At 42.0% G+C, this 24,785-nt stretch overlaps 1 protein-coding gene across 4 annotated transcripts in view; it reads left to right on the top strand.

The window, feature by feature from the left end:
• Window positions 1-24,785, top strand: part of NRG1 (neuregulin 1) — a 170,585-nt gene that overhangs the window by 62,142 nt on the left and 83,658 nt on the right. For 2 of the 4 annotated variants that reach the window (XM_041395910.1, XM_041395907.1), the window contains exon 1: window positions 11,764-13,004. The exons of 1 other annotated variant lie outside the window; for it this stretch is intronic. In XM_041395910.1, coding sequence (XP_041251844.1) covers window positions 12,377-13,004 — 628 coding nt within the window. In that variant the 5' untranslated portion in view covers window positions 11,764-12,376. Of the gene's footprint in view, window positions 1-11,763; window positions 13,005-24,785 lie in introns of those variants that run through there. One more of the 4 variants, XM_041395908.1, reaches the window with a different exon arrangement.

The following is a 24,785-nucleotide window of genomic DNA, read 5'->3' as shown; positions in this document are numbered from 1 at the left end:
AGAGTGCCACTATCACCCAGAAGATGGAGGCTAGGAAGAAGAAGGAAGAACAGGACAACACACAAATCCTTCCATCTTGTCTCCTAGACCCCCATAATAAAATTCTTCAAAATTCCACCTTTCACCCTGTGACAACTGCTGTTATGTTACTTGAACTTTTGTGACTTGTAATTCTTCATATAAAGTCGGCAATTTTCTCTATGGGTTAAGATCAAAATCCCAAGTGTCTTTGGCTTCCTGCCAGGGTCTCCAAGCCCCTGCCAGGATTTTGAGCCATCCAGGGCACCCAGAGGCATGTCCTGGTTCTGACATTAACGTTGCACGTGTGCCAGATTTCATGCTAGCTAGCCCTTTGGTTCTGAATGCAGACCAGAGGCCTCCCCTCTGACCTATTGGGCAGGGAGTCTATTTGAGTTTTTTTGGCGGATCCCTTAAATCCGTGAGATACATCAGCAGTCTGTGGGAGAACCTTCGGACTCTTCAGCTCTAGGACAGCTCCTTGCTGCTTTTTGTAATTTTTACATTTTAGGCACTTTATCAAGAACAGTTACAAATTTTGTGCAAAGAAAGGAACTCCTTGAGGAGGGGAAAAAGAAATTGTGACTCAGATTGAAACTGCACAAGGGCATCCTGCTGAGGAGGCAGGTCTGAATTAGCGTCTGTGACTTTAATGTGTTTATGTAATCTGTAACTTTATTGCTGTTCAAGTCACACAGTATGTTTCTGCTCTTCTAAATTTTAATTTCAGGAGTTTTGGCTCTGTATCCATGTTCTGTGCACCATAATATGTTGTACAGAGAAACAGAAAATGAAATCTGAAAGGCATTTCTTCAGCATTAATGTACAGACACTAGTTTGACAGATACATATCTGTGATCATAGGTCACTGTTTGGTGTGCCAGGACATGAGCACTTCTGGCCTGACCTGTCTGATATTCCTTGAAATCACAGGACATGCATGCATACTTTTTCCAGCTCACTGTGGGTAGGAAAAAGTCATCGTAAAGGTCTTTATTTGGGGTGCTTCATCTCATGGGGTACTATCTGTACCTGTTTCTTCACCCAGCTTCTGTAGACTTCCAGCTCGTGTAATTGCTTTTGAACATAATCTCATTCATGGATCAAAGAAAATGCATAACCTTATTGTCGCACGTAAATTTTTCCTGGAATAATTCTTACAGGTTGTCCTTTGTTGTCCATCTCAATGGTAGATTCAGTTGCATCATGGCTTCCAACTTCAGTGCTTTTCCAAATAGCTGGTATTATTTAGCCTATTCAGTTGGAACTCTTGGAAACTGTCTCATTATCTAAAGCACAGGCAAGCTGACTGTTGCTAGCAGCTACAACTTACCTCTACACTGGTAAGCAGTAAACCTGAACTTTCTGTCTGCTGCAGCCACATTAATAATGCATAATGTTTCCTGTAATTACATACATACACAGAGATTACTCTTTTTTTTTTTTTTTTTTTTTTTTTTTTTTTTTTTTTTTTAGAGCAGGAAAGAAGATGGAGGTGGGGGTAAAAGCTGGTGGAACAGATACAAGTAATTATTAATGCTGACGAGACCCCAGCTGCATAGGTTTTTAATTGGCCCATGTCTAACCCTAATAGCCACTGTTGGGATAATATTAGCACTTCTTAGCAGGCTAGTTTAGAAAGGGAAGTGTATTGTCTGCTCACACCTGCACTGTGCAGTATTACTAGCACATACTCAGCAATGCAGGCCAAAATGTTATAATTTTTTTCAGTTCACTTGGTTAAATTTTAGTCATGGTATTCTTCAAGGCAGTCTCAAGGAGCAAACTCTATGCTGAGCCCAGCTGCGCAGGGCTACTTTCCTGCTGAAACCATAAACTGATGCCTGATGAAGGAAAGGAATGTAATATACCAAATTTCACATACCTTTCAAGTGTTAGTAACAAGGCCTCCAGAAAATCATTTCAAATTTGACATAAATAGGGCAGGAGATCTTTCTCCTTTTCAATGCCTTTATTAAAGAGATTCAGCTCAGGTGGGGAGAAATCGACGGGTCGCACCCACACCGCCGCTGTCCCCAAGAGTGGCACGGAGGAGGAGGGTGATGCAGCTCTGTCCGCTGGTCTGCAGGCAGAGCTGGGGACTGCGTCCTCACGGGAGATTGGCAGATTCCTACTTTTCAGTCCAACGCTCCGGGTGCCCTCCTTAGTGAACATCTCTTGAGGTCAGGGTGTGAAGCAAAAAGGATCCAAGCAGGCACTGGACTTCGCGCCCATCCTTAGACATCACCTAGGGTCCCCTAATTCTATATTGGCTCGTTGTTTTTAGGGGTTTTCTAGGAAAACTTTAGCGCGGTGCATTTCTCATTTGCATACGTGGTCCCAGGCCACTCCTATTCTCCTGGGCTGCGTGTCCAGGTGTAGCTCCGGGGCAAGCATGGGGAGAACAATGGCTAAATCACCAACCATTAACGGGCAATTAAAGAACTCTTTACAATTAAGCTAATTTAACAGCAACTGGTCCCACCGGTTTTTTTTCTCTGTAACCTTAAATAAAAATAGGGATATTTTTATTCATAACAAAATTCATCAGTGAAACAGTAGCACAATCTCTACTCTTCAGAGCAAAAGGAGTTCAAAATTCAAGACCCCCTGACATTTTATTCCTTAACTAAGCTGAAGCCTTCTGAACAAGTAGAAATGTTTTGCCCATGAATGGGTGTCAGCCTGGTCCATCCTTGGGAGCTTGGTCTTTGTCCTGTGGAGTTGGTGCCTTTTTCTGCCCTTTGGCAGCTTTTAATTTAGTGCGAGTTAAGCAACAATTAAGCAATATGCAGTTTTAGCAAGAGCAAAGCATCTCTCAAGTGAAAGCATGTATTAGATCCTCACTATTTCCATAGCTGAGTAGGATGAAATCTTGCTCACACTAGCAAGACCGATCATTGCAGAAGCAAATTTCTGAAGGAAAGTGAGAATTTTATAAGGTCTGGCTTCAAAGTGTGGCCCTGGTCAGAAAGGGACTCCATTTCATTTATGAGCATATAGGCCATAGACACAAAGTGCCTTTTTCTTTTTCTTGTAGCCCTGTAGGCTTCCCTTCTCCACTTCGCAACCACTGTTCTCCACAGGCATAGCATACCTACAATGGTGTACATGAGGACAGGGTGACCTTAGCCATGCCCCTCTGGACCACCTTTTCAAATAATCTTTCAGAGTAAATGCATTTATTCCTTACACATCCTCAAGAAGAAGGAAAAACACAGGCTGTCTTCTCCATTCTGTTTTTGAAGTCTCACTGCTGCTCTGCAGCCTCTGCAGTGAAACACAGGCACACATAATGCACCCCCAGTGGACATGACCTGCAGTGTGAATGCAGGAAATGCTGCAGGAATAATGAATCCTTCAAATGAAATTATAGTTATAAACTCATTCTGATACATATGTATATGTGTATCAGCTCTGTCACTGCCTCTGATGATTTCTAGGTTGTTCAATGTTTTGCAGAAGTGGATGTTTCCAAAGCTGCATTACAGGATTTGTATCACCCAGTAGCCCATATAGCTCAGTGCTGTTGTATGTCCACGTGTTTAATATGAGCAAGTTCTAATAAATCTGCTTTACCCTGGTGTAGGGGTCTGCTCAGTGTCTGGAGCAGCACAGAGTCTGCTCTGTAGCTTTGAACTGCATCGGGCAAATGAACATTTCTTTAAAGTTTCAGAGTTTCCTCTTTGCTGGTTTCCTCTCTTGCTCTTGACAAGATTCAACCTGATGCACAAACATTGAAGTCCTGTGTGTGAGAAAAGTTAACTACCTTAAATCAATTGATTTCTGGAAGATGAGAGTTTTGCTTTTCTGCTACACCATACAGAGCACAAAAAAAGGGCCTGGGTGCAGAAGTGATAAAGATGTGACACATTAGGCTTTGCATTTAAAACTTAGCTATGTAATAAAAGCCTATTTGATTAGACTACTCAAAACTCATTACTAAACAAAAAATATCCTTTGTCATACTTATTTACTTTGAATTCTTCTTAATTTTCTGGAAATTGACAGTTTTCCAGCCAATTCCAAAGGAGTGATTCATGCCTTCTATGGCCTTCTGAATTCACTAAGAAATAATATTAAACATTAAATATTAAATGGTACTAGGTACTAAGATTCTGAGGCATGGTGAGAGCTGTTGATTTTGTTATTGCTGAATTTTTGCACTTAAAATATATTGTTGATTATCTGTTTCAAACAGTGGACATATCAATTCTGCTAACTTGTGCATAATCAGGCAATGTATAAACATGACCAGAACTGAACCTAACAAGTGTAATTGAATTAATATCTCAATTTAGGATAAGATGGATTAATTTCATTATTTAGATGTATTTGTAGAAAGTTGCAAAACAAACCAGCTCTTGAGGTGAAATCATAATATTTTCTGCAAGCAGAATTCTGAAATTTGGAGATTCTTGAAGTATAACTTTATTGTAAGATGTACTTTAAAAGTCCAAGCCATAAATATGTTAATGTCCTATCAATAATACATGTTTATTTAATGATACAGAAATTTCTTCATGCAGTAGGCTGACTCCATGCCTTTGTCTACTTTTTGCTTTTCTTATAGCAAAATTATTGAATACACTTATAGTAAAGAGTTACTCTATGAAAAACTCCATGAGTGGTTAGAATATTAAAAAGTGAAATAAAGTATGGTGCCTTAAGATTTAAACAGCAGCTGTTGAGAATACGTGCAGGTACAAAAATAATTCTATTTATACAAAAAAAAAAAAGGTGGAGTAAGTACAGTCAAGATATTTCAGAGTGATGTGTATCCCATTGGGATCTTCTAAAAGCCTCTGCCTAAATTAAGCCCAGATTCAGGAAGTGCTTTGGATCATGGTTTTGCTATGAGAAGTCTTTTGTGAAAAGACAACATCAAGACTTCAGACCTCTGGAGCATGGTCCTATTCTTTTTCTTCCAGCCTAGGAGATATATGCATATATAGGTATTTACAGGACCAGCATAAGAATTAGGACTGAACAATGTTACTACATTAGTGCAAGTGACAGAACAGAAAAAGAAAAAAAAAGGAGAGACAAGGAAAAAGATGATATTGCCACCTAAACTGTTTATCATGAAACCACTGCACTATGCTCCAAAAATGCCTTCTCAGTTCCTGATTAGGCTCTGGTTCAAAAAGGCACTTAGATTTCTGATGTGGCCCATCTCTAATCAGGAAGGCATTCACCACTTGTTTAACTTCATGCACACTTAAGTATTTTATTAACATATTTAAGTATTTTATTAAGGGGTAATTCCTTGATTCAGGGTTTTCAGGACCTTGACTCAAATTATTATTGTCCAGTGACTCTGCCAGCAGTCGGAGCACTGTGAATACAAAGGCTGACAAGCACAAAATCCTGCATAGCTGAGCCTGTGCAAAATAGCAGTATTGCCACTGTCCTATGAATATCCATGAGGAATTTTTTCTGTCTGAATAAAGTGGTTCAAAAGCACAAGTGCAGTACTAAGGTAGGTGGGAGTGAATGACCAAGTCTGAACCCTGTGACTTCACTGCTGCTCCAGCCTACTGCCACAATGTGAAAATAAATAATCACAACTGCCCCAGCAGGTTTGCTGGAGGTGCCAGTGACAAAGTGAAGGGGGTGTCAGACCTGGGGAAAAAAAAACAATTCCCAAACAAACAAATTTTAAAAATATCTGAATTGCACATGGATTTTGTCTGCTTCTGCCCTCAGGCAAAAGAGTCTAGCAAAGTGCATTACTTGTCTTTGCACCTCTTAAATGTTCCTTTACCACGTGGTCAAGATAATTACCATTAGCCTGAACAGTGGTGGGGCCCATCCCCGTTTTGTGACTTAGCAGAGGCTGGGAAGTGAGTCAGTGCCATTGATGAAAAACCCCGACATTCATGATTTCATGTCCTATTTCCGTGTCTTGTGTAGTGACACTAGCTCTGCTTTAGAATTGGATGAAAGAAACTCAGTGTCTTACATTTCACTTGAAGTTTAAAAGACTCAGAACACCTTGAAGTAACAGCCAGTAGCTTCCCCTGAAGTAATAGCCCATTTTATGGCAGTTTTCAGTTTCAATTACTGGCTGTAGCTATTTAAAGTATGTACTTTTCTTAGAACGGTCATTGTGGTTGTGTTGGGTTTTTTTCAAATAACTGTCTCTGCAAGACACAACTATTGGACTTACAGCATGTAAATGCTTGGTGTAAATGTGTACATGTGATGCCAATACAGAAAATACTGCTACAGAGGCAACATGAGCTCTGCCAAACTTTTTCAGAATCACTGCTGTTTGTTTGTATACTGTTCTTCAGACATTTCCAAGTAACATACTAGTGTGAGGACCTGCTTCTGACACACCAGCATCCAATCTGGTTTGGCTTCAGGGTACAAAGAGGGTTAGAATAGCTTCTTCATGTCCCCATCTTTTGTGTTGTCTGAGAACAGGGGGTCTTCCCACAGCAGTCCTTTATACCAACCAAATTAAGCTATGATTCTGCTGACATTGACATATTTAGTCTCATGTCTATGCTGAATACGTGCTTAATTTTATTGTTCATCTTTTCTTGCCTTTTATTAGAGGCTTGATCTCCTCAATCACATATGGCTGCAAACGGGCAGAGGGTTTAAAACAAATAAGGGGAAGAAGGTGATGGAAGTGGGCAGAAGCATAAAAGCAGTACTATAATCTATGTTATATTTGCTTTACATCAAGTGAAAAATAGGATGTTTGTGTGCAAGTGACAGTTTGTCCCCTTTTAACATTTGGAGTTCAGTGACAGGACCAGTATGGAGGCAAAATGAAATTTTCTCCTTGTGCCATTTGAGCTGAGAGATGCGGTTCCTAGTGTAAGGGCTTTTGGAAGGACTCAAAGAATGCTGGCATCAGTCCAAGGGAAATGGATTATGGAAGGGAGATTGGTGAAACACTGAAAGGATGAATAAATTAATCATTTTCTACCACGTGTGATGGCCCACTCTTCCCACACCATGACTGCTGGCAGTAATGTCGCTCATTGGGCCTCATCACTTGCTTTGGGTCACTCCTCCATCTTTATATAGTGCACTTATTTAATTTGAAGAAAGTGCAATCAATAAAAAGCAATCCTTTTATCTTCCTCATCAATCTCTTCTTAATGAACATGCACTTTTTTTTCTTCTTAGATTCTTAGTTACGATGCTTTTAATTTCTCAGTGTATGGTAGCAAAAGGGGTGCAGTCAAACACATGATGGAGCAGTTGGTGCTGCATGTTGCTGGTTGCTTCTTACTGAAGAATGGGCATGTTCTTAAGGGAAACCGGTCTGGGGAAGGGGGTGCATATCACTCATCCTACAATGATGTATGGTCCTCTGAGTATTCTTTCTTAAGCTGTCATACAGCAAAGCAATGAGTAACCACTTGTGAAGAGGTATTTTAATTTCCTAATGTCCCAGCAGTTGCAGGACAGTAGATAATTCTTATGGAATCTTTTTGTGGACTACTGAGACTTTAAGGAGATAGATATTTTAAATCCAATGGCTTTCATGAGAATGACTCACCAAGCCTACTTTCCAGAACTTTCAGCAGGTTTGGGTCTTATTATGGTATGACTGAAGCGTCAGCTGAGCTAAATGGTACTTGTGCTCTAGTTTGCAGGATGATGTTGGTCATAATAACACATCTATTCACATCTTTGTGGCTGGCCAGAGAAAATAGTCCTCTGCAGTTTGAAGTCCACCTCCTTTTAGCACCCATAAAACTGGTGTTTTGTGTTCTTTCCTTGAGCCTTTTGGGAGTGAAACTTTGCAAAAAGACCCCACTTGATTCCTTGCAAAAACACTCCATGAAATAAAATTACAGTTTTCTAAGGCTCTTAGTTTCAACCTGTTATTTGGCAGGAGTCCAAATCTCAGTCATAGATCAGCTTCATTAGTGTAGACTCAAACTGCATTTTCCTCTAAGCCAAAGAGACCCAAGCTACGTGGGAATCAGGAATAAAGCTTTGCACATGAAGCTAACCTTATTGCAAATAGGCAAGTAATTTTCTTCCTTATCCTACTGTATATACCACCAATAGGCTACCCCAGTAAAACGTTGTTACCTTCAAGGTCATGCTCCCACTTGATTTCTTCCAGGCTTCCCTTCCTATGAGCCAGTTGCTTATTCTTCCCAGCCACTCATCTCCTTCAGAATCCGTATTTAAGCACAGCATGCCACTACTAGCGTGTCACTGCAGAAATGTAAAAAGCTCAAGCCTGCAGCTGCAGGATAAAGCATTTCTGCGTTGCTTTGGGGGCAAGAGGAACAGGAAGGACCCCTGAAGTCAGTGACCTGTACCTTCAGTTCATACTTGTATCTTCAGACCCAAAATGAGAGATCATCATCAAGGAGCTTTTACTGCAGCTTCGAGAGCTGACTGAGAAAGTAATGTCCTCCTGTATCCACCCCGACGTGGTACGGCACACGGGGATTCTTTTTGGTCCCGGGAGGAACCAGCCCGCAAGGTATAGGATTGCAGCACGGCAGGCTGTGTTCTGGCCCTGCCTTTGGCCACCTGCGGAGTGGGGCCAGGGAAGCTGGCTGGGCGATGATTCAGCACCTCCTCTCGCCCTTCTCGTCGGGGAATAGCGGGAGCCGCCGGGCACCCCGAAGGCGAGGACTGCGTGCCGGGTGCCTCCCGCTCTCCGCCCCGCAGGCCCCGCAGCCCCTGCGGAGGTGGGGGGCTGAAGCAGCTCTGCAGGCTTCCCTGCGGAGCGGGAGGAGGGGGAGGAGGTCTGGGCACAGCCGGCTGCGTGATGCTGAGGCAGGCAGGCTGCGCGCCAGGGCTGGAGGTGCGGCGGGGGAAGGGACCCGCAGCAAGGGAGGGCACTGCAGCCTGGCCGGGAGCCAGGGACCACGGGCACGCTGCGGCCGCGGAACCGGCGGGGGTGTGCGGGTGTGCCTGCCGGCCTGCCGGGAGGAGCTGCTGCGGGCGGGCTGGGCCTGCCGGTGGAGGAGAAAAAGGCCGGGAGATATGCTCTCCAGCCTCAGTTTAGCCGGCCGAGCTGGGGCAGGAGCCGCTCTGAAGAGCTCATTGCCGGTCTGTGCGGCAGCAGGGTGTGAAAGAGGGCGGTGCCCCCACATGCAGAGGAGCCCCTGAACGCGTCCCCCGTGCCGGTAGCTCTGTTCAGCTCTATACAGCTCTATTCTGCTGTGCAGTGTTTTGTGTGTTCGGTTTAACTTCGTGGCAACCCTTGTAAGGAAGGTACGAGGCTCCACGTTCGTTCCTGTTCAGCGCAGCACCAGGAAGATGTGAGCAAAGCAGGAACATGATTTAAAAGAGGGCAGATAAGTGTAGATAGGATGGAGGGTCACAAAGATTACTGGAGATTGAATGCAGGCAGTTTGCCAGGAAGACCAGTGCAGGAAAGATGTGGACAGGACTGGGGATTAAACACAGGCTCAGAGAAGTGTCAGCAGGGAAAATTCTCTTACTGGAAATAGGAAGGTTGAAAAATTAGACATGGATAAAGAAGGAAAGCCATTTTAAAAAAATTCTGCCAAGCACCCAGATGCTGTGTGCTTGATATGATATGAGATCCATATCTCATCTGTGCAATGAATAGAATATTCCCAGCTGGTTCTCAACTTGCACTCCACTTTGAAGAGTGATGCTGTAGCTGCACACTTGAGGAACAAGTTCGGGGTGCAAAAGTGTGTCTGGTTTCCCCAAATTTATAAGTTAGTCAAGTGAAAGGTACATCCTTTCTCTAGAAACCGTGCTTACTTGTAGGCACAGACCACCACACCTGTCATGGCAATGCTGCTGTTTTGTTACACTTTCTACAGAGGTTGTGTTCTTAGTGCTGCTTGAAATTGGTTTTGAGATACTCAAGGGAGGCTGCACTGATGCGGGATATTACCAGCAAAAGGGAGCATGTGCTTTGTAATAAGAGAAGCCACGTATGTAAATATGCAGTGCAAGCTGTTCGTTCTGTCTGAGGTTGCTGATCACATCATTAACCTAAGGACCAGACACTTCAGTGGTAATGTAGATTGTAAGATGATTTATCTTCTTACATTCCTTCAGAGAGTGTTATCACTAGCTGTGCTTTAAGGTAAATGCTCCAAGCACTTGACTGTAGTAGCATTGTGATTACTTCAGTTGGCTACGACCGCCTCACAGGAAGCTTTGTGATCAGACATCCATCAATTACTCCTTGACATGACAGTCTGTAAAAACACTATGGGATTCATTGAGATTTTGATAAATCTTTTTCATGCAAATGTTACTAATGTTCCTATGGAAGCAGGGGTGAGATGGGAGTGGAGTTGGAGGCAGAAAGAGAACATGGATAGAGCCAGATGCCTCTTTTGACACTACCAAAAATAGATAACTACAAAGGAATTTACCTTTCATGTGCCTAAACAAGACACCAACAAAAATTAGTTCAGAGCAATTTTTTGCACTTGAATCGTTGTTTCCTTATGCATCCTGCAGCCATTTGTACTAAGGAGAAACGGGGATTCTCACCGGCAAAACTTCAGTGCAAATGCTTTCATTAAGTTCAAAGACCTGGAAATTGTGTTATAAGCACCTTGCCTTTCGTACACATCTTTATTGTTACACGGGTGTATTTTTCTGTGAGAGATAAAAGAGATTGGGAATAGATCTGATTCTAGTCTCATTATGTTAACTGGACTGTTGATTTACCCATGTATTATACTGCACTGGTGGAAATGGTAGTGCTATGTATTAGTAACAGTGAGAAATGGCAGCCAAATTTAACAAAGTGTAAGCCTTTAGTTAATAAAACTAATAAATAATAAAATAGTTTTTCAGGGTTTTTGTTTGTTTTTTCTTTGTTTTTTTTTTTTTTTTGTTGTTGTTGTTGTTTATTTAGTCTAAGGGGGGTGAGGATCTATTCTAGCAACATGTGAACTCTTGAAAAGTGCATTCAGGTACTGACTTTAGTGTGAAATCTGGGGTTTTTTTGGGTTTGGAAAAGGGTCTGGAAAGGAGCTTGGAAAATAGAATTTTTAAAAAAAGCAAACCTCTTTGCAATAACTTGAATGAAAATTTATCCGAGATAGGAATGGCTTGGGGTTTTTTATTTCCTCTGCTTGATCTAAGATGCGCTCCTGCCCTGTTCCTAGGAAATAAAACTTACTCAGGAGCTTGGAAAGAAAAGCCGTCTCTAGGTGTCGGGCAGGGAGAAACTGCTTCTGGAAAGAGGTCTTCCCCCTGGGAGAGATCGAATATCAGACTAAGCGAGCCCAGTCCAACCCAAAGAGCTCCCACCGACACCCAGTGCTTTCTGGAGGACTTTGCCATTGATGGCCGCCGCTGCCTCTGGCCACGCTTTGCCTGGAGAGAGGCAGTGGGTGGGTGAGCATCTCCTGTCCACTCCCTCCCTTTGATTTGATGGCCTTTATTCCTCCTAATTGGATAAAATAGGAAGTCACTGACAGTCCTGCGTTGCTGGGTGTACTGATTTCGCTCAGAGCCGCCCTGCAGAGTGCAGGGGGTGGGGTAGGGGAGGAAGGAGCGAGTCTGTACATCAGGGAAACAGGCTGCGAGGGGGCTGGGGGAGCAGGGGGGGGGGGAGAACGGAGGAAAGTGAATGAGCGCTCAAGGAGGACAAAGAGGGAGGGGAGATAAAGGGAGTTACCACCGTCTTGGCATCGCTCTTGCTTTCAAAGCTCTCTGTAATGATATTGTTTGCAGTGATGCTCAGACAGCGAGCACCTGCTGCTCTGTAATGATTCAGCCTCTTTCAGCCGCCGCTGTAACACGACAGGATGCTGCTGCTACTGTCACTTCTGCCGCTGCCTCTGTTGTTAGAGATTTTGCTTTTGCTCCTTCTACCGCATGACAGTTGTTTTCCTCGTCTAAGCAGATACCAGCCTCAGATGCTCAAGGTGAGAGTCTTGCCTTTCGCTCTGGGCTACTGGTTTACTTAATCTGGTCAGTTTGTTCAGTGTTTGTGGTTTTCTTTATCTCATGATCCTCCTTACCCCTATTTTGTTTTGTTGTGCTTGCTTTTGGGGGAATGTTTCTTCCCCCTGCAGAGGAACTGGAATTGCTTGAGAGGCGTTTAAGGAATTATAAAAGTGGCTAGCAAACAGGAGCTCAGTAATTGCAAAGCTATTCTCACTTCAGAGAAGCAGAGACAGTGACAGAGGGCTTGGGGGCACAGGGACTGAGGGGATCTAATTTTTCCTGTGCATTACTCCTCTCTCAGTTTGGATGATGTTGCTGAGCTTCAACCTTTTATTGACTTCCACTCTGTGATTTTTGCAGAGCACTGTGACTATTACTACCGTCTCTTTTTGTCTGTGTCTCACAGTAATGGACTGTGATAGAGTTAAGGCCTTTTGGAGGTGAGCTGTTTGAGAGCTGATGCTTAAACATGTCTGAAGTAGCTGCCGACACTTTCCCCAGCCCCTCAGCTCAGCTGAGCCCTGATGCGTCCCTCAACGGGCTCCCGGATGAGGAGAACATGCCGGGGACCCAAAGAGAGGACAGGAGGGTCCAGGGGATAGCAGGTCTTGCCGCAACCTGCTGTGTGTGCCTGGAGGCAGAGCGACTGAAGGGCTGCCTCAACTCTGAAAAGATCTGCATCGCCCCTATCTTGGCTTGCCTGCTTAGCCTTTGCCTCTGCATTGCTGGCCTCAAGTGGGTCTTTGTGGACAAGATTTTTGAGTATGACTCACCTACCCATCTTGACCCTGGGAGGATAGGACAAGACCCAAAGAGTGCTGTGGATCCTACAGCTCTGTCTGCCTGGGTGCCTTCGGAGGTGTATGCCTCACCCTTCCTCGTACCTAGCCCCAAGAGCAAGGCTGAAGTGACAGTGCACAGTGACAGCTCACTTGTACCCTCCAAACCATTCCTCCAGCCTTCTCTATATAACCGCATCCTAGATGTTGGGTTGTTGTCCTCTGCTGCACCTTCGCTGTCACCACCCGCCCTGGAGCCTACCACAGCATCTCAGGCACAAGCAACAGAAACCAATCTTCAAACTGCTCCAAAACTTTGTAAGTAAAAGCTATATGTTTCTTTGCAGTTTTTTCCCTTTCACAGAAAAAAAAAAAGGAAAAGGCACTTAACTGTTCTGTGACTGTCTACAAGGAAGGCGTGTGATTGACTTGCAAAGCTTAAGCATGCTAAGACAGGTATAGCATGGGTTGCCTCCTGAGAACAGCATCTAGAGTGCTCAGAACTTAATTCTGAGGTATGCAGGACTTCATCTGGCATGTCTGTAAAGGGCTAGTACCACCTTTTTCTCTGCATCCACTTGTAGGGAAGTACGTGATTTGCTTCAAGGGTTTATCTGATAGCTATTCCACATAGTGTATTTTCCTTATAAGTTGGCTTTGTCTGCTGTGCTGGATCTTCCATGTGTGTTCTCTGCAGAGCATTTCTGGTACATCCTTCCTGAAGTTTGTGGCTGCCAAATATCCCTATCATCCTCATGAAACTCTCAGAACAGTGAGAAAAAGTGACCGCAGATTTGAAGCAGTTAGAAACTGGGAACTATTGATTCAACGTCTAGTTTATGATTTTTCCCTTTCTCTTAAGAGCAAAGCATACATTTCTCTGTGTCTTTCCCTATCTCTAGGAGCTGCTTCTTGTTTAACTTGTTTTTCATTTATTGCCTTACTGCCTTTTGTGGGGCATTTCAGGAAAGCATTCTTGCCGATGTAGGAAGGGGCAGTTTCCAAATTAGTCTTTGCTCATCATAAAAATAAATAAAAAAAGGTATCTATATTATTTTCTTGGTAATCATAAAGCATCAAAACACTGCATTACTCAAGTGTCATTTCTTTGACATTCATGGTTTTAACCCACCATATTCAAAGCAAACCAAGCCAGCAATTCGTGAGCTGTGTAAAGCCGTGTAACTCTACTAAAAAAGAAGACAGCACACTCTTCTGCTGAGAGCACAGAGCTGAGGTTTCCTGTGGAAAGCTGCAGTGATCAGAGTGAAAAATTGCATTCCTCACAAATTTCCTTGCAGGACCCCATGTCATTTATTCTCCCTCATGCCTTCCCTATAATGCCGCAGGTTGACACATTGAAGATGGCACATACTGGACCTCACCCTGCAGCTCTGAAGTCACCAGAAGTTCACCTCTAAGTTTAGCCCCACTGGGACTGAACTTAGTATAGATATGTGGCATTTTGATTAAATGTAACATTTTAGGCCAACCCCCTTGCCAGTGAAAATGAGCATAACTGCAGGGTTTCAGAAGAGGTCCTTTCAGCTGAGACTCAATCTTGAACAGCAGTTCCAGAATCAGTGAAAGAAAGTTCTGAGTATTCCTGTAGAAACCCTGCTGCCTTTTGCTTATATAATGCGTGGCAACCATCCTTCTGATTAAAAGTAATTTGTCAGATGGAAACAGTCTAATAGAGAAATACTGCTGTACCATTAAATGACAAGGGGCTTTGTCTGTGGTATTACTTAAATTAACCACCTTTGCAATTAAATAGAACTATACTAAGTGAGCTTTCTTTTAAATATTGCTGATGCATAAAATCTTTTTTGTAGTGCAAACATTCTGACATTAAATATATGACTTTTTAACACATTTTGCTTCAAAGTGACCAGAGACCACTATTCAGTCATAATTGCCTCAATAATCCCTCTTGAATTTCCACATATGTAGCAAATCTTTTTCAAAAACATGCTTTACTTCATCCCTGAAGTAAAGGAAGGGGTGGAGGGGGGCAGAAAAGATTTTTTGGAGCTGTCACTGACAAAAAGCCATTATCTGCATTCAGAGCTGCTCACATCTGGGAAATAAATGGTGGCCCAGAAGTTGGGTGATTAGGTTGAGAGGGGTTTTTTGATTTTGATTTGGGGGTTTTGTGTGTGTAGGAGTTTTTGGGGTTTGGGTTTTTTGTTTAATTTGGCCTTATTTTTTAGCGATAAATGTGTTTTAAGGCATTGTAGAGTTCCATAGCTACAGACTGAAAGGAGAGGGAGAACTGGTAGCAGATCAAGTTTGGTTTGCTCTAGGAGAGAATGTTGCATAGACAGAATTTATTCTATCTGTGGTACATAATTCTGACTATGGCAAGCATCTCTGATTATCTGCAAAGAAAAGTCAGATAATCTAGCTGGAAAAATACACTGCAGAAAGTCTGCCTAAAAATTCCAAGAGGTATAAAAAAAACCTTTTTGGACAGCTCTTAAAGCACTGTCATGGGGTTTTTGAAACAGCTGCATTTCGAACACATCATTGTGTTTTATGTAGAGCAAGATTTGTTGAAGAGGTTGACAGATTGCATCAGTGCTAACTTTTTTTTTTAATGCCTTTGACAGCTATAAAATTCTCAGTGACATGGCTTGAAAAGTAGCATCTGCAAATTGGATTGTCCCTTCTTTTGCCTTTCACTGTCCTTTTTTTCTTTTTAGGCAGAGTGAGGTAATATGTTCCCAGAAAGTCCTTTATGTGCTGAATTTTTTTTTTTCCAGTGCAGAAATAATAATAAAAAAAAATATAAAAAAGCACATTCCATCTTCTGTGCTTGATGTAGCTTCTGAACCTATCCCCTCCATGGGTTTCCAGATCTTTTTCTCTTCTCCTCTCTTTTCTGTCTTACTCAGCATATTCCCCTTAAAGCTGTATCCTTCAAGGTCATAGTCTGCAGAGGGCTAATTGATTCTTCTTTCTCCTGGAGCCTGGAAGAGAAAGCAGAAGAGAGACAATCCTGCTAATTGTGTCTGGTGTATTAGATTCACGACTGGTCTTGTTCCTTTGGTTATTCTTTGCCCTTTATGAATACTGAAATATTTCTTTCCATTTAGCTGATCTTTTGTATTTTAATATATTTTTTCCTTTGCTGGAAGAGAAAGGTGAATGTTTTAAAGCATTCCCATATTTAGGGAGCTTGTCAATCTTAGCATAATTACACCAAAGATATTATTACAAGCAGGATATAGTAATACACCCTAACCTACAATCTCCCTCCCTCTGAGAAGACATGAAGATTGTAATAATGCTAACTCAGTTCAGAAGCTAAATTTCACTTGTTCTAACACTATCACCTTCAAACACAATTCCACCCTTTATCCAGGCTGGTTAGAGATTCAGTTCTGTAGTACTACAAAAAATGTGTTTCTGTAACAATAGCTTTTATATATCTGCACAGCAACCATTCCCCTCTCTTAAAGTCTTCCTACAGCCCCCTCTTTCCATTTAAGATTTCCCCACAAAACTCCCAGAAAGGTCCATGTGGAGCTTGCCTTTCTGCGGTGACAGCTCTGCCAAAACAATGCAGCACTCCTGTGCTTTGGTTCTGCCAAAGAGGCAGAGGCAGAGCAGAGGCAGTGTAGGTCTTGGCAGGCCAACACAAGCAGGCCTTGGCTTTGGGACCACAATTCTTATAACTTGGTCAGGTGCCACAAAGCACACAAGAGACAGGGCAGGAGACAGACCACAGTGTGATTTTTCAGGAGTGGGTTTCCCTGAGAGCAAAGCATGAGGACCATCAGAGGGCAGGGTCCAGAGGATGCACATGACCGGTGGCACATCCACACAGCCCCTGCATCCATTTCACTTTTGGCTTCCCTGGCCAGCTCAGGTACCATGTGCTGATGTGCCAGCTACACACATGCTGTGCTGGTGGCCAGCAGGTGATCAACAGACATGTCTTCATCTCCTTGCAGCACTGGAGCTGTGCATGTTGCTTGGGAGGCAGGCAGGACTCCTTCCTGTCTCACTTGTGCTGGCCCTCGCCTAGAGAATGTGGCAAAGTGGGAAAATTGTTCTACACTACTGTCAACTACCTCTGACTACTGTAGTGACAACTCCCAGTATTTCTGATTTCTGCTTCCACTTCAGGTGTGCTGGGTCATTATTAGCAAAGGATGCTGCTTTCTCATCCTCAGTGGAAAAAGGTTAAAAGATTGCTTCTGAAGCCTGGTTGTGGCTGTTTACCTCAGTAGTAGTCTCAGCTCCCCTTCTAATTTGACAACCTGCACTCCAAGATTAACAAGGTCCCTAATTATGGCACTGATTTAAAGCATTCACCTTTCCTTTTTCTTTCAGCAAGGGAAAAATAATATTACCATACAAAAGGTAAATGAAAAGGAAAGGAATATTTCTGTATTGATAAAGGCATAAAGTAATAAAAGAAGCGAGACCAGTCTTAAGCTGAGGCACAGTGGCTAATTTTTTTTTAGAGCTAGAGATGGGGAAAATTGAATAAAAATTGTACTGTACCATGTATCATATCATAAATATTCCTTACATTTTTTCCCTGCCTTTTTCACTTTTTCACTTTCATTCTTTCTCAGCTCCACATTTGATGTCCTTTCTCCTATTCACAGTAATTTGGGAAGGTCTGTATACTTTAACTTGATGGGCAGGCTAGAGGGAGTCTGGCCCTCCACTTAGAAGTGCTGCAGCCCTCTAACTTCAATTTAAGGACAGAGGGTTTGTTAATAGAATCTTCATGCAGGGTTTGTTCTTATTCTTGAAAGAGTCTAATTCTGACCACCCATCCTCTGAATTTCAAATCCCCATCACACCATGATGCAAGTCCACTCATGGTGACCTCTGAACATGTCAAGGTCTGGGATGTCTCAGAGAGCTGCAGGGGACTGTACTCAGGGGAGGGGAGAGGAGGTGATACAGCACAGGCTCTACTTCAGCCTTTTTTGTGCTCACTGTTCTCTGCAGGGCAATGCCACAGGAGAGTTTGTTTTTTCCCCAAAACTTGAAGATGCACTTAAAGCACCTCCTGGTCCATTTCTGACACAGTACTGAATTTCTTTACTGATTTTTAAGTCAGATACCTAAGTCCTGCATTAGGAAGCTAGTTAGCCTTCAGCTGCATATCCAGCATAAAAGGGGAGACCTCCCCCCCATGTGATTCGCATTGGCTCTAGATGGACTCTAACAGGAGTCATTCTCTTTCCCCATGGGTCTACAGGGAGACTACCTTTGCAATTCAGTTTCTAAGTTAAATATCTACTACACAATATGAGGAGTCATTTTGAAAGCCATGACTTTTCTTTATGTGTCCTGTGGATTAACAGCATCTTGTCACAGGCAAGTTACAATTAATCATGGTTAAGATACCAGACAAGTTTTGAGCCTAACTCAGGAGCATAGTAAAGGGATGCTGATCTCAGTAGGCCCAGGAGACACAACTAGGCCTCCATTAACAAGCAGCAATAAAGCAAGTGCCACTGTAGTGAGCCAGCCAGTCTGTATTGCTCTGCTCTTCCAAAGGTCATGATGGCTCCTAGAGGTATATACTTGTGACAGCAGCACTCATGGGGACTGATGGGGTGAGATGCATAAGATGCAGCAATTTTTAGGGAGTTCAGATCCATTAAGCCTTTCAAAGCAATGACATTTCCCCTCCCCAGTCCAGTTAGCTTACACTGTCTTTAAAATGTCCTCAACTAGCGCAGTTTGCTCAGACAAATTTATTGTTTTGTTTCTTTCAGTATCTCTACCATCCCCCTTTTTAGCTTTCATTGATTGCACGGACACAGTTCTTCTGTTTAACATGCAGCAAACTGTACAGATTGGTCTTGTGTTTCTTTCTCTTGGACAAGCACCCCAAATTCATGGCTTTTAAATTTTCCTCATGGGTGTGGTTTTGCTTTTGTGAACCATTCATTGTGCACAGAACATGGTGGAGAAAAAGCAGTATTTCCTGGAGTGTTTTTTCTTAACAACAGACTGAATTTCTCAGTACAAAACAGTAGTCTGCACTTGTGTTTATTTTTTAAAACTTCATTTTGCTTTGGGAACTTCCCTGAAAGTCGTGTATTTGTGCTACATGGAGCCTTTTGCATGTTCTCCCTCCTCATTTATATACAGATGCATGTGTGAATATGAAGATACAGTAGATATGTAAAGTATATGGCCATTATTTCTTTACTAAAAAATTACATTTGTGACTGTTCTGCATCAAAAGTTTCTAAGCAAAACTGATTAATAATTGATGTAATTACAAAATTCAGGATTTGGATTTTCACTGCAGAGGACAAAAATTATCCTCTTTCCATATCTGTTGTATTTTTTACACTGTTTGATTTACTGTTAATGCACTGCAAATAAAGCACACAGCAGCCTACCTCAGATTTGCTGTGCCTAACTTCTGGTTACAGAGAAACCTTGGGGAACTTTCTCTGCATCAGATGAGAAAGCACAATTTGGCTTGCTGGAGGCTAAGTAGCAGGTTAATTGTGGTGCAGAGCTAGGATGATATAAATGAGCATTTTCATCATTTGCAGTCTTGCTAATGGAAGTGCAATAGATTTGCTGCAGAAATCCAACTCGGAATCAATAGCAATGCAATGAGGCAGCTGGTTCAGGGAGAGCACATGTGATGCCAATCTGCTGCAGACAGTACCTGGGCAGAGATTGTGCTGTCTCTCTGTCAGGAAAGGGGAGACAGACCTAAAAAATGCCATAGCAGGTGATAAAGGAATTTTGAAAAGAAAATGTTTCACTTTGGATGTGTTGGAATTAGGAGAAAGGGCTTTATCTGACTAAGGGAAGAGGTTTGTTTTCTTTGAGGGATTCACATCTGTTTGGACTCAAAGTTGTGTTATTGTTGCACAGTACTAAGCTAAGCAACAACAGAAGTCTTGGTGCTTCATGTCATGTTCAAAGGACTGAATCATGGTGTGTACTTTGGAGGTGGATAGGTGGGTTTAGAGTGTCTTCTACCAAAGGCTTCTGCCCTCTTGTTCCCCAGGCAGACCACAAAGAGGAGCAGGCCCTGTCTTTTGTGAATGTTTTTATATTAGGCACACTGGCTATCTTTACAGTTTATACTGAAAGGGGACCACTTTCCTGGAGAGTGAGCACTGTGAATCACATCTTGGTCTTTCACTTTAAAACATCTTACGAAGTACCAGACACAGTAGGAAGTACACATGAAACTCAGGACCTGGAGTATGACCATTGTTCGGCAATTAGAGAGCAGCAGGGGAGAAATGCACTATTTTGAGGTAATATGAACTCTGCTTATTTGCACCCTGATCTGTCTCGTCCTTCTCCCCCATTCACAGTAGAGTTTTAGTCACTGAGACCAAAAAAACTATTTTAGCTGAGGAGCAGTGTGCAGGAACAAATCCAGTGGGACATGGCTGGCCATCACTCAAGGCTCCCCTAAGCTAAACCAGAGGCAAGGTCCATTCAGCTCTGGACAAGATCAGTAGTATTTCAGCATCCATCTGTTACATTTAGTCCTGTAGCTACAAAAGCCTTATTTCAATGTATATCTTCTCGCAAGAGTATATTCAGCTTTTTCACATATGCTTTCCCTACCCCCTCCCCCACTTTTTTATATCTCTGCTTCATCCTGGAACTTGCTGGCGATGCATTCTCATAACTCACAGCTTTTTATTTTGGCAATGAATATTGTCTCAGCTTTTGAGATGAAAGGAAATCAGTACTGGGTTGGTAGTCACATGGCACTGGAGGAAGTATATGAAGCTGTGACCTTAAGCATGATTTGTGACATAGTTCAGTATTTGTATGGAATTCCTGAAAGATGTTTGAATTTTACAATTTTTAACAGTCAATTAATTCATGTGATTAGAGAGATCAAAGTAGAAAAAAAGAGTATCAAGCTCATTCAAAAGTTTTTCTCATATGAAAAAAAAGAAATATCTCTGAGCTCATCAAAGATTACTTGAATCTTCTAAGGAGGTAAGTGGAAGAGAGTGTAAGGCTACTGGAACAGCATCTTGAGGAGAGAAACTTGCACTTTTCCCTATATTAAATTATTCTGGATAATTAATTTAGTATTTCAGCTTGAATTAAACGGCCTGAATTTTCCTTGGTATAAAGGTTCTCAGATCTGTAGCCCTGTAAGACCTATAAGAGCGCTGGAATGCACATGACACAGTGTCACCCCTACTAAGGGGTCTTCCAGTTGTGCTGTGAAATTTGAGAGCAAGACATTGTCTGCCTTTTCCCCTTTTCTAGCAAATCTTTTAAATAAAACCACCTACTTTGACTTTGAAAATATGTGTTTGTATTCTGGCCACTCGTTCATTTACACCTTTCTCTCCTAGATAAAAAAGTTATTCCGTGCCATATGTTTCCCACTCACAAAGGTCCATATACATTGTAATCAGCTCAACATTAGAGAAGCCTTTTTGACAGGGTAGGCTGAACTCTAGGATTCTCCCCATGAAGGAAGTTGTTTTCAGTCCATGAATTATTTCATCACACTTCATGCTTTCTTATTTTTCAGATAACTAGAGACATAATTTTGATGGTACCTAGACATGGACTAGTCCAAAATCCCAGCAAAAGACAGTAAAACCTACTCATTGCCTCGATCACTGTTTAGAAGTGTTCAGGATGCATAAAGTAATATGAGTGGCTTTTTAATATTTTAAAGTAGTCCAGTCAGAGCAGAGGACCAGTGACTCACACATGCAAGGACCCTCACCAACCTGCTTCTTGAACTCCCAGGGTTGCATACTGCTTCTCACTGGAATAATAATTCTAAGGGACAGTCAAGGCAAGAAAAGACACATATTGCCCAGCCATGGCAATGCTATGTGCATTTTAGGAGATGTTTCAGCTCCCTCATCCCCCATCTGGTTCTGTCCTACTCCAGACGATGCCTTCAGCAAGTCTTCTTGGGTGAACAGGAAGCCAGCTCAATGATTTGAACTGTGCAGAGTTCCCCTGTACACTTGACTTCTGCTCATGGTTTCAACGATTTCTCCTTCCATGCCCTGCTGACACTTCTCCCACTGCCCAAGGATCATTTCATCACTTTGCTCTACATTCCATTTATTATTCATTACTTTGCCCTTCATTCAGTTCATTATCTCAACTTCTCCAACATTTGGTTATTCCTTCCAAAAGTGGAAACTGTCCTACTGCATGAATTAGTGGGTTGGGGGATTTTGGTGCTTGCTTCTGTTTTCCCAGCTTAAAGAAACTTTGCCTATGGATTCTTTTTCATTGCTGTCTTACAGTAGATATGCTGAATGGAATTATCTTGATAGGATTTCATTATGCCTGAGCATCTTTTATAGTAACAGGACATGAGAATAATGGGGCATGATCATAGACAAGAAAGTCACAATGGCAAATAATGTCAAGATATCTGGGATTTTTAAGACATTTTTATATTTTCAGAATAGGCTTTCTTGGGCTGTGGGTGTGCTCAGCAGGACACTTAGCTGAGCTGTCACACTTAGTGTGACAGTAATAATGCTTTAGCAAGGGAAATAAAGTAATAATGCCTTAGTAAATAATAATGCCTTAGCAAGGGAAATTAAGTGTGTCAGGGTGAGAGGGACAGGTATAGGGCAATGGAAGAATGATCATTTATGTATCTGGTCTGAGTTGATCAGAGAACCAACCACTGAATATGTTGTTATGGTTTCAGGAATTAAGGAGTACAGGTTCAAAAGCAAGATGAAGGGCTTCCTGCTGTGTTGGTGCAGGATCTTGGGGAGGCTTGAGCTCTTACTTGCAAGAGCAGAACATCATTAAGTAGCCAGGAAAGGGCCTGAAAACTGCATAGAGTTGATTGTAGCTGTCAATCACAGGAGAGCAGGGGTGGTCTGATATTTTCTTGACTGGATAAAAGCATGAAGAATCTGTCCTCCAGTGCCACAGGTATTTACAGCCTGCATGGCACTTGCAGCAGGTCCAAAAGCAGCTTTTCCCTCTGCTGAGGATCTGAACTAGGAATGCAATCATTCCCTCTGTTCATTGTGCATTTCTAAGAGATCCTCTCTAGGGCAGATCATCTTGCCATCTGGCCGTGCTGAGTGCACACTTTTTGTTGATGGAGAGGTCCAAGGAATTGCCCTTCACACCCTGCTTTCTCTAGCCACCCCAACGGCTGGAGCTGCTCTGCTTGTGCTCCAGACACTGCCAAGTGTCTGTTACTGAATCCCCTCCCATCACTTTGTTCAAAACCCCTCAGTGCACCCCAGCCTTTGCCTCATGGAGGTTAGTCAGCTTACCCTTATTTTTGAAGGTGTTGATTTAGTATAGTATGAATAGATTTTGAATGTCATTATTGACAATATTTGCAAATTTCTCCAACTGCATAATTTTTGGGACATAAAATTGTGACTGCATTCTCCTTATAAGCATAAAGAGGTTGTGTTTCTGGGTTAAAAGACCAATGAATGCATTAGGACACAGACTTTTGCATCAAAATCACTTAACAGAAAGGCACCTTAAAATTCACCTTTGGTTTATAAAATGGCATCTGGCCAGTAAAGCCATCAAAATGGGATTTGAACGTGTGAATGTTTAAGGACATGGCTAACAACATTTTTGTTGTCTGCTATCTCCAAGCATTTGAATTTGTTGTGCTGTAGAGATTAATAGAGGCCTCTCACATAAATAGCTTCCTAAGCAACCCTGTAATTTTCCTAATTGTTGGTAATAGATTGCTTAATGTGTGCAGTTTTTCCTTCTCCAAATTTGGAGGAAGGATTAAAATGATGTGTTCTGTAAGTGTATTCATATAACTGTTACAAGCCCAGGAAGCAGATTTGCTAGCTGTGAATCAGAGGAAATACTGGTTCACAAAAGCTACTTAGCTGGACAGAAACTTGCAGAACTTGAAACAGAAAAATATTCTGATGTTTCCTGAACAGGACTGAGATCCACAGTGTATTGCATGTCAATATGCCAGGATTCAAAGAAGAATCTAAATTTACTTGTCACTAACATACCTAGCAGCTTCCCCAAATTGCAGAATAATATGTGCCTGTGCTTTGCTCTTGCTTTTGCAGATTATCTGTAATGCCTTCTCAGGGGTGTTACTGATACTTTCAGAATGCTAATACACATTGATTTTTAACAAACAGGTACACCAGCATTACTGTGTGATGTTAACTTACATTTAATTCGCATATTGGTTTTCATACATTATTCTGTTTTACAAATGATGATGACATAATGGCATTTTTTTTCTGATAATTGATCAAAAATGATGACTTAGCCGAAACTCAGACACAGTATTCAAAAAGCACTATTGGGAAATGTTGGTCAAGTCATGTAAATACTGCCCCTTCAAAGGAAATATTTAAAATGTGACTCAATAGAGAAAAATCAGACAACTTGATCAGGACTTCTGTGTAATTACAGCTCACATAAGAGAAAATTTGGAGTGTTCAGATCTGGCAGGAAAATCTGTATCATGCGAGACTGAGCTGAAAATAGATTTTCCAAGCTGGAAATTAACCACATTTCTTTTAAGAATAAACATGTTAAACTTCAGGAATTTTTCCTTTGGGGGTTAACTAACCTCCGTCAACTACAGCAATGTCACCAGCGGTACCATAGTAACTTGCTACCATTGCTACCTTGTTTCGTATCCCAATCTCATCAAGAGAAAAGCTTTAGCAAATTCACATCTCTCCCTCTGGTGAATTTGGTTCGATGGAGATTTCTTCAGATTACAGCAATTACTTGAAACAACTTTTTACCTACACACTGACTCTAGTTTTCACTGAAAACTACTGGGCAGTTCAGCTACACTGACCTTTGTTTTACCTTGTGCTGAATTCAGGATTGGAAATGCTGTCTACCTTTCCAGTTGTAGCTTGACCTCTCCTGGTTTAAATGTAAAAAATAGAAGAAATGTTGGAATGATAATTTGAAACCTTAGAACAACGCTTTGAAATCTAACACTTAATCTGCTCTAAATTCTGCTTATTTAAAAAGCATTATATTGCATCCTCATGGAGGTCCCATAGGGTGAATATTCCTGACGTATAAGAAGACTATGTAGCAGAAGGACTACAAATCTAGTGATATTTGTTAAAGTATGAGAGTTTCTGGGGA

This window comes from Onychostruthus taczanowskii, unplaced genomic scaffold (genome assembly GCF_017590055.1).
Source record: "Onychostruthus taczanowskii isolate IOZ18803 unplaced genomic scaffold, ASM1759005v1 scaffold121, whole genome shotgun sequence".
Lineage (NCBI taxonomy): Eukaryota > Metazoa > Chordata > Aves > Passeriformes > Passeridae > Onychostruthus > Onychostruthus taczanowskii.
The sequence above is the reverse complement of the archived record's forward strand: the minus strand, read 5'-3'. Positions and strand labels throughout refer to the sequence as shown.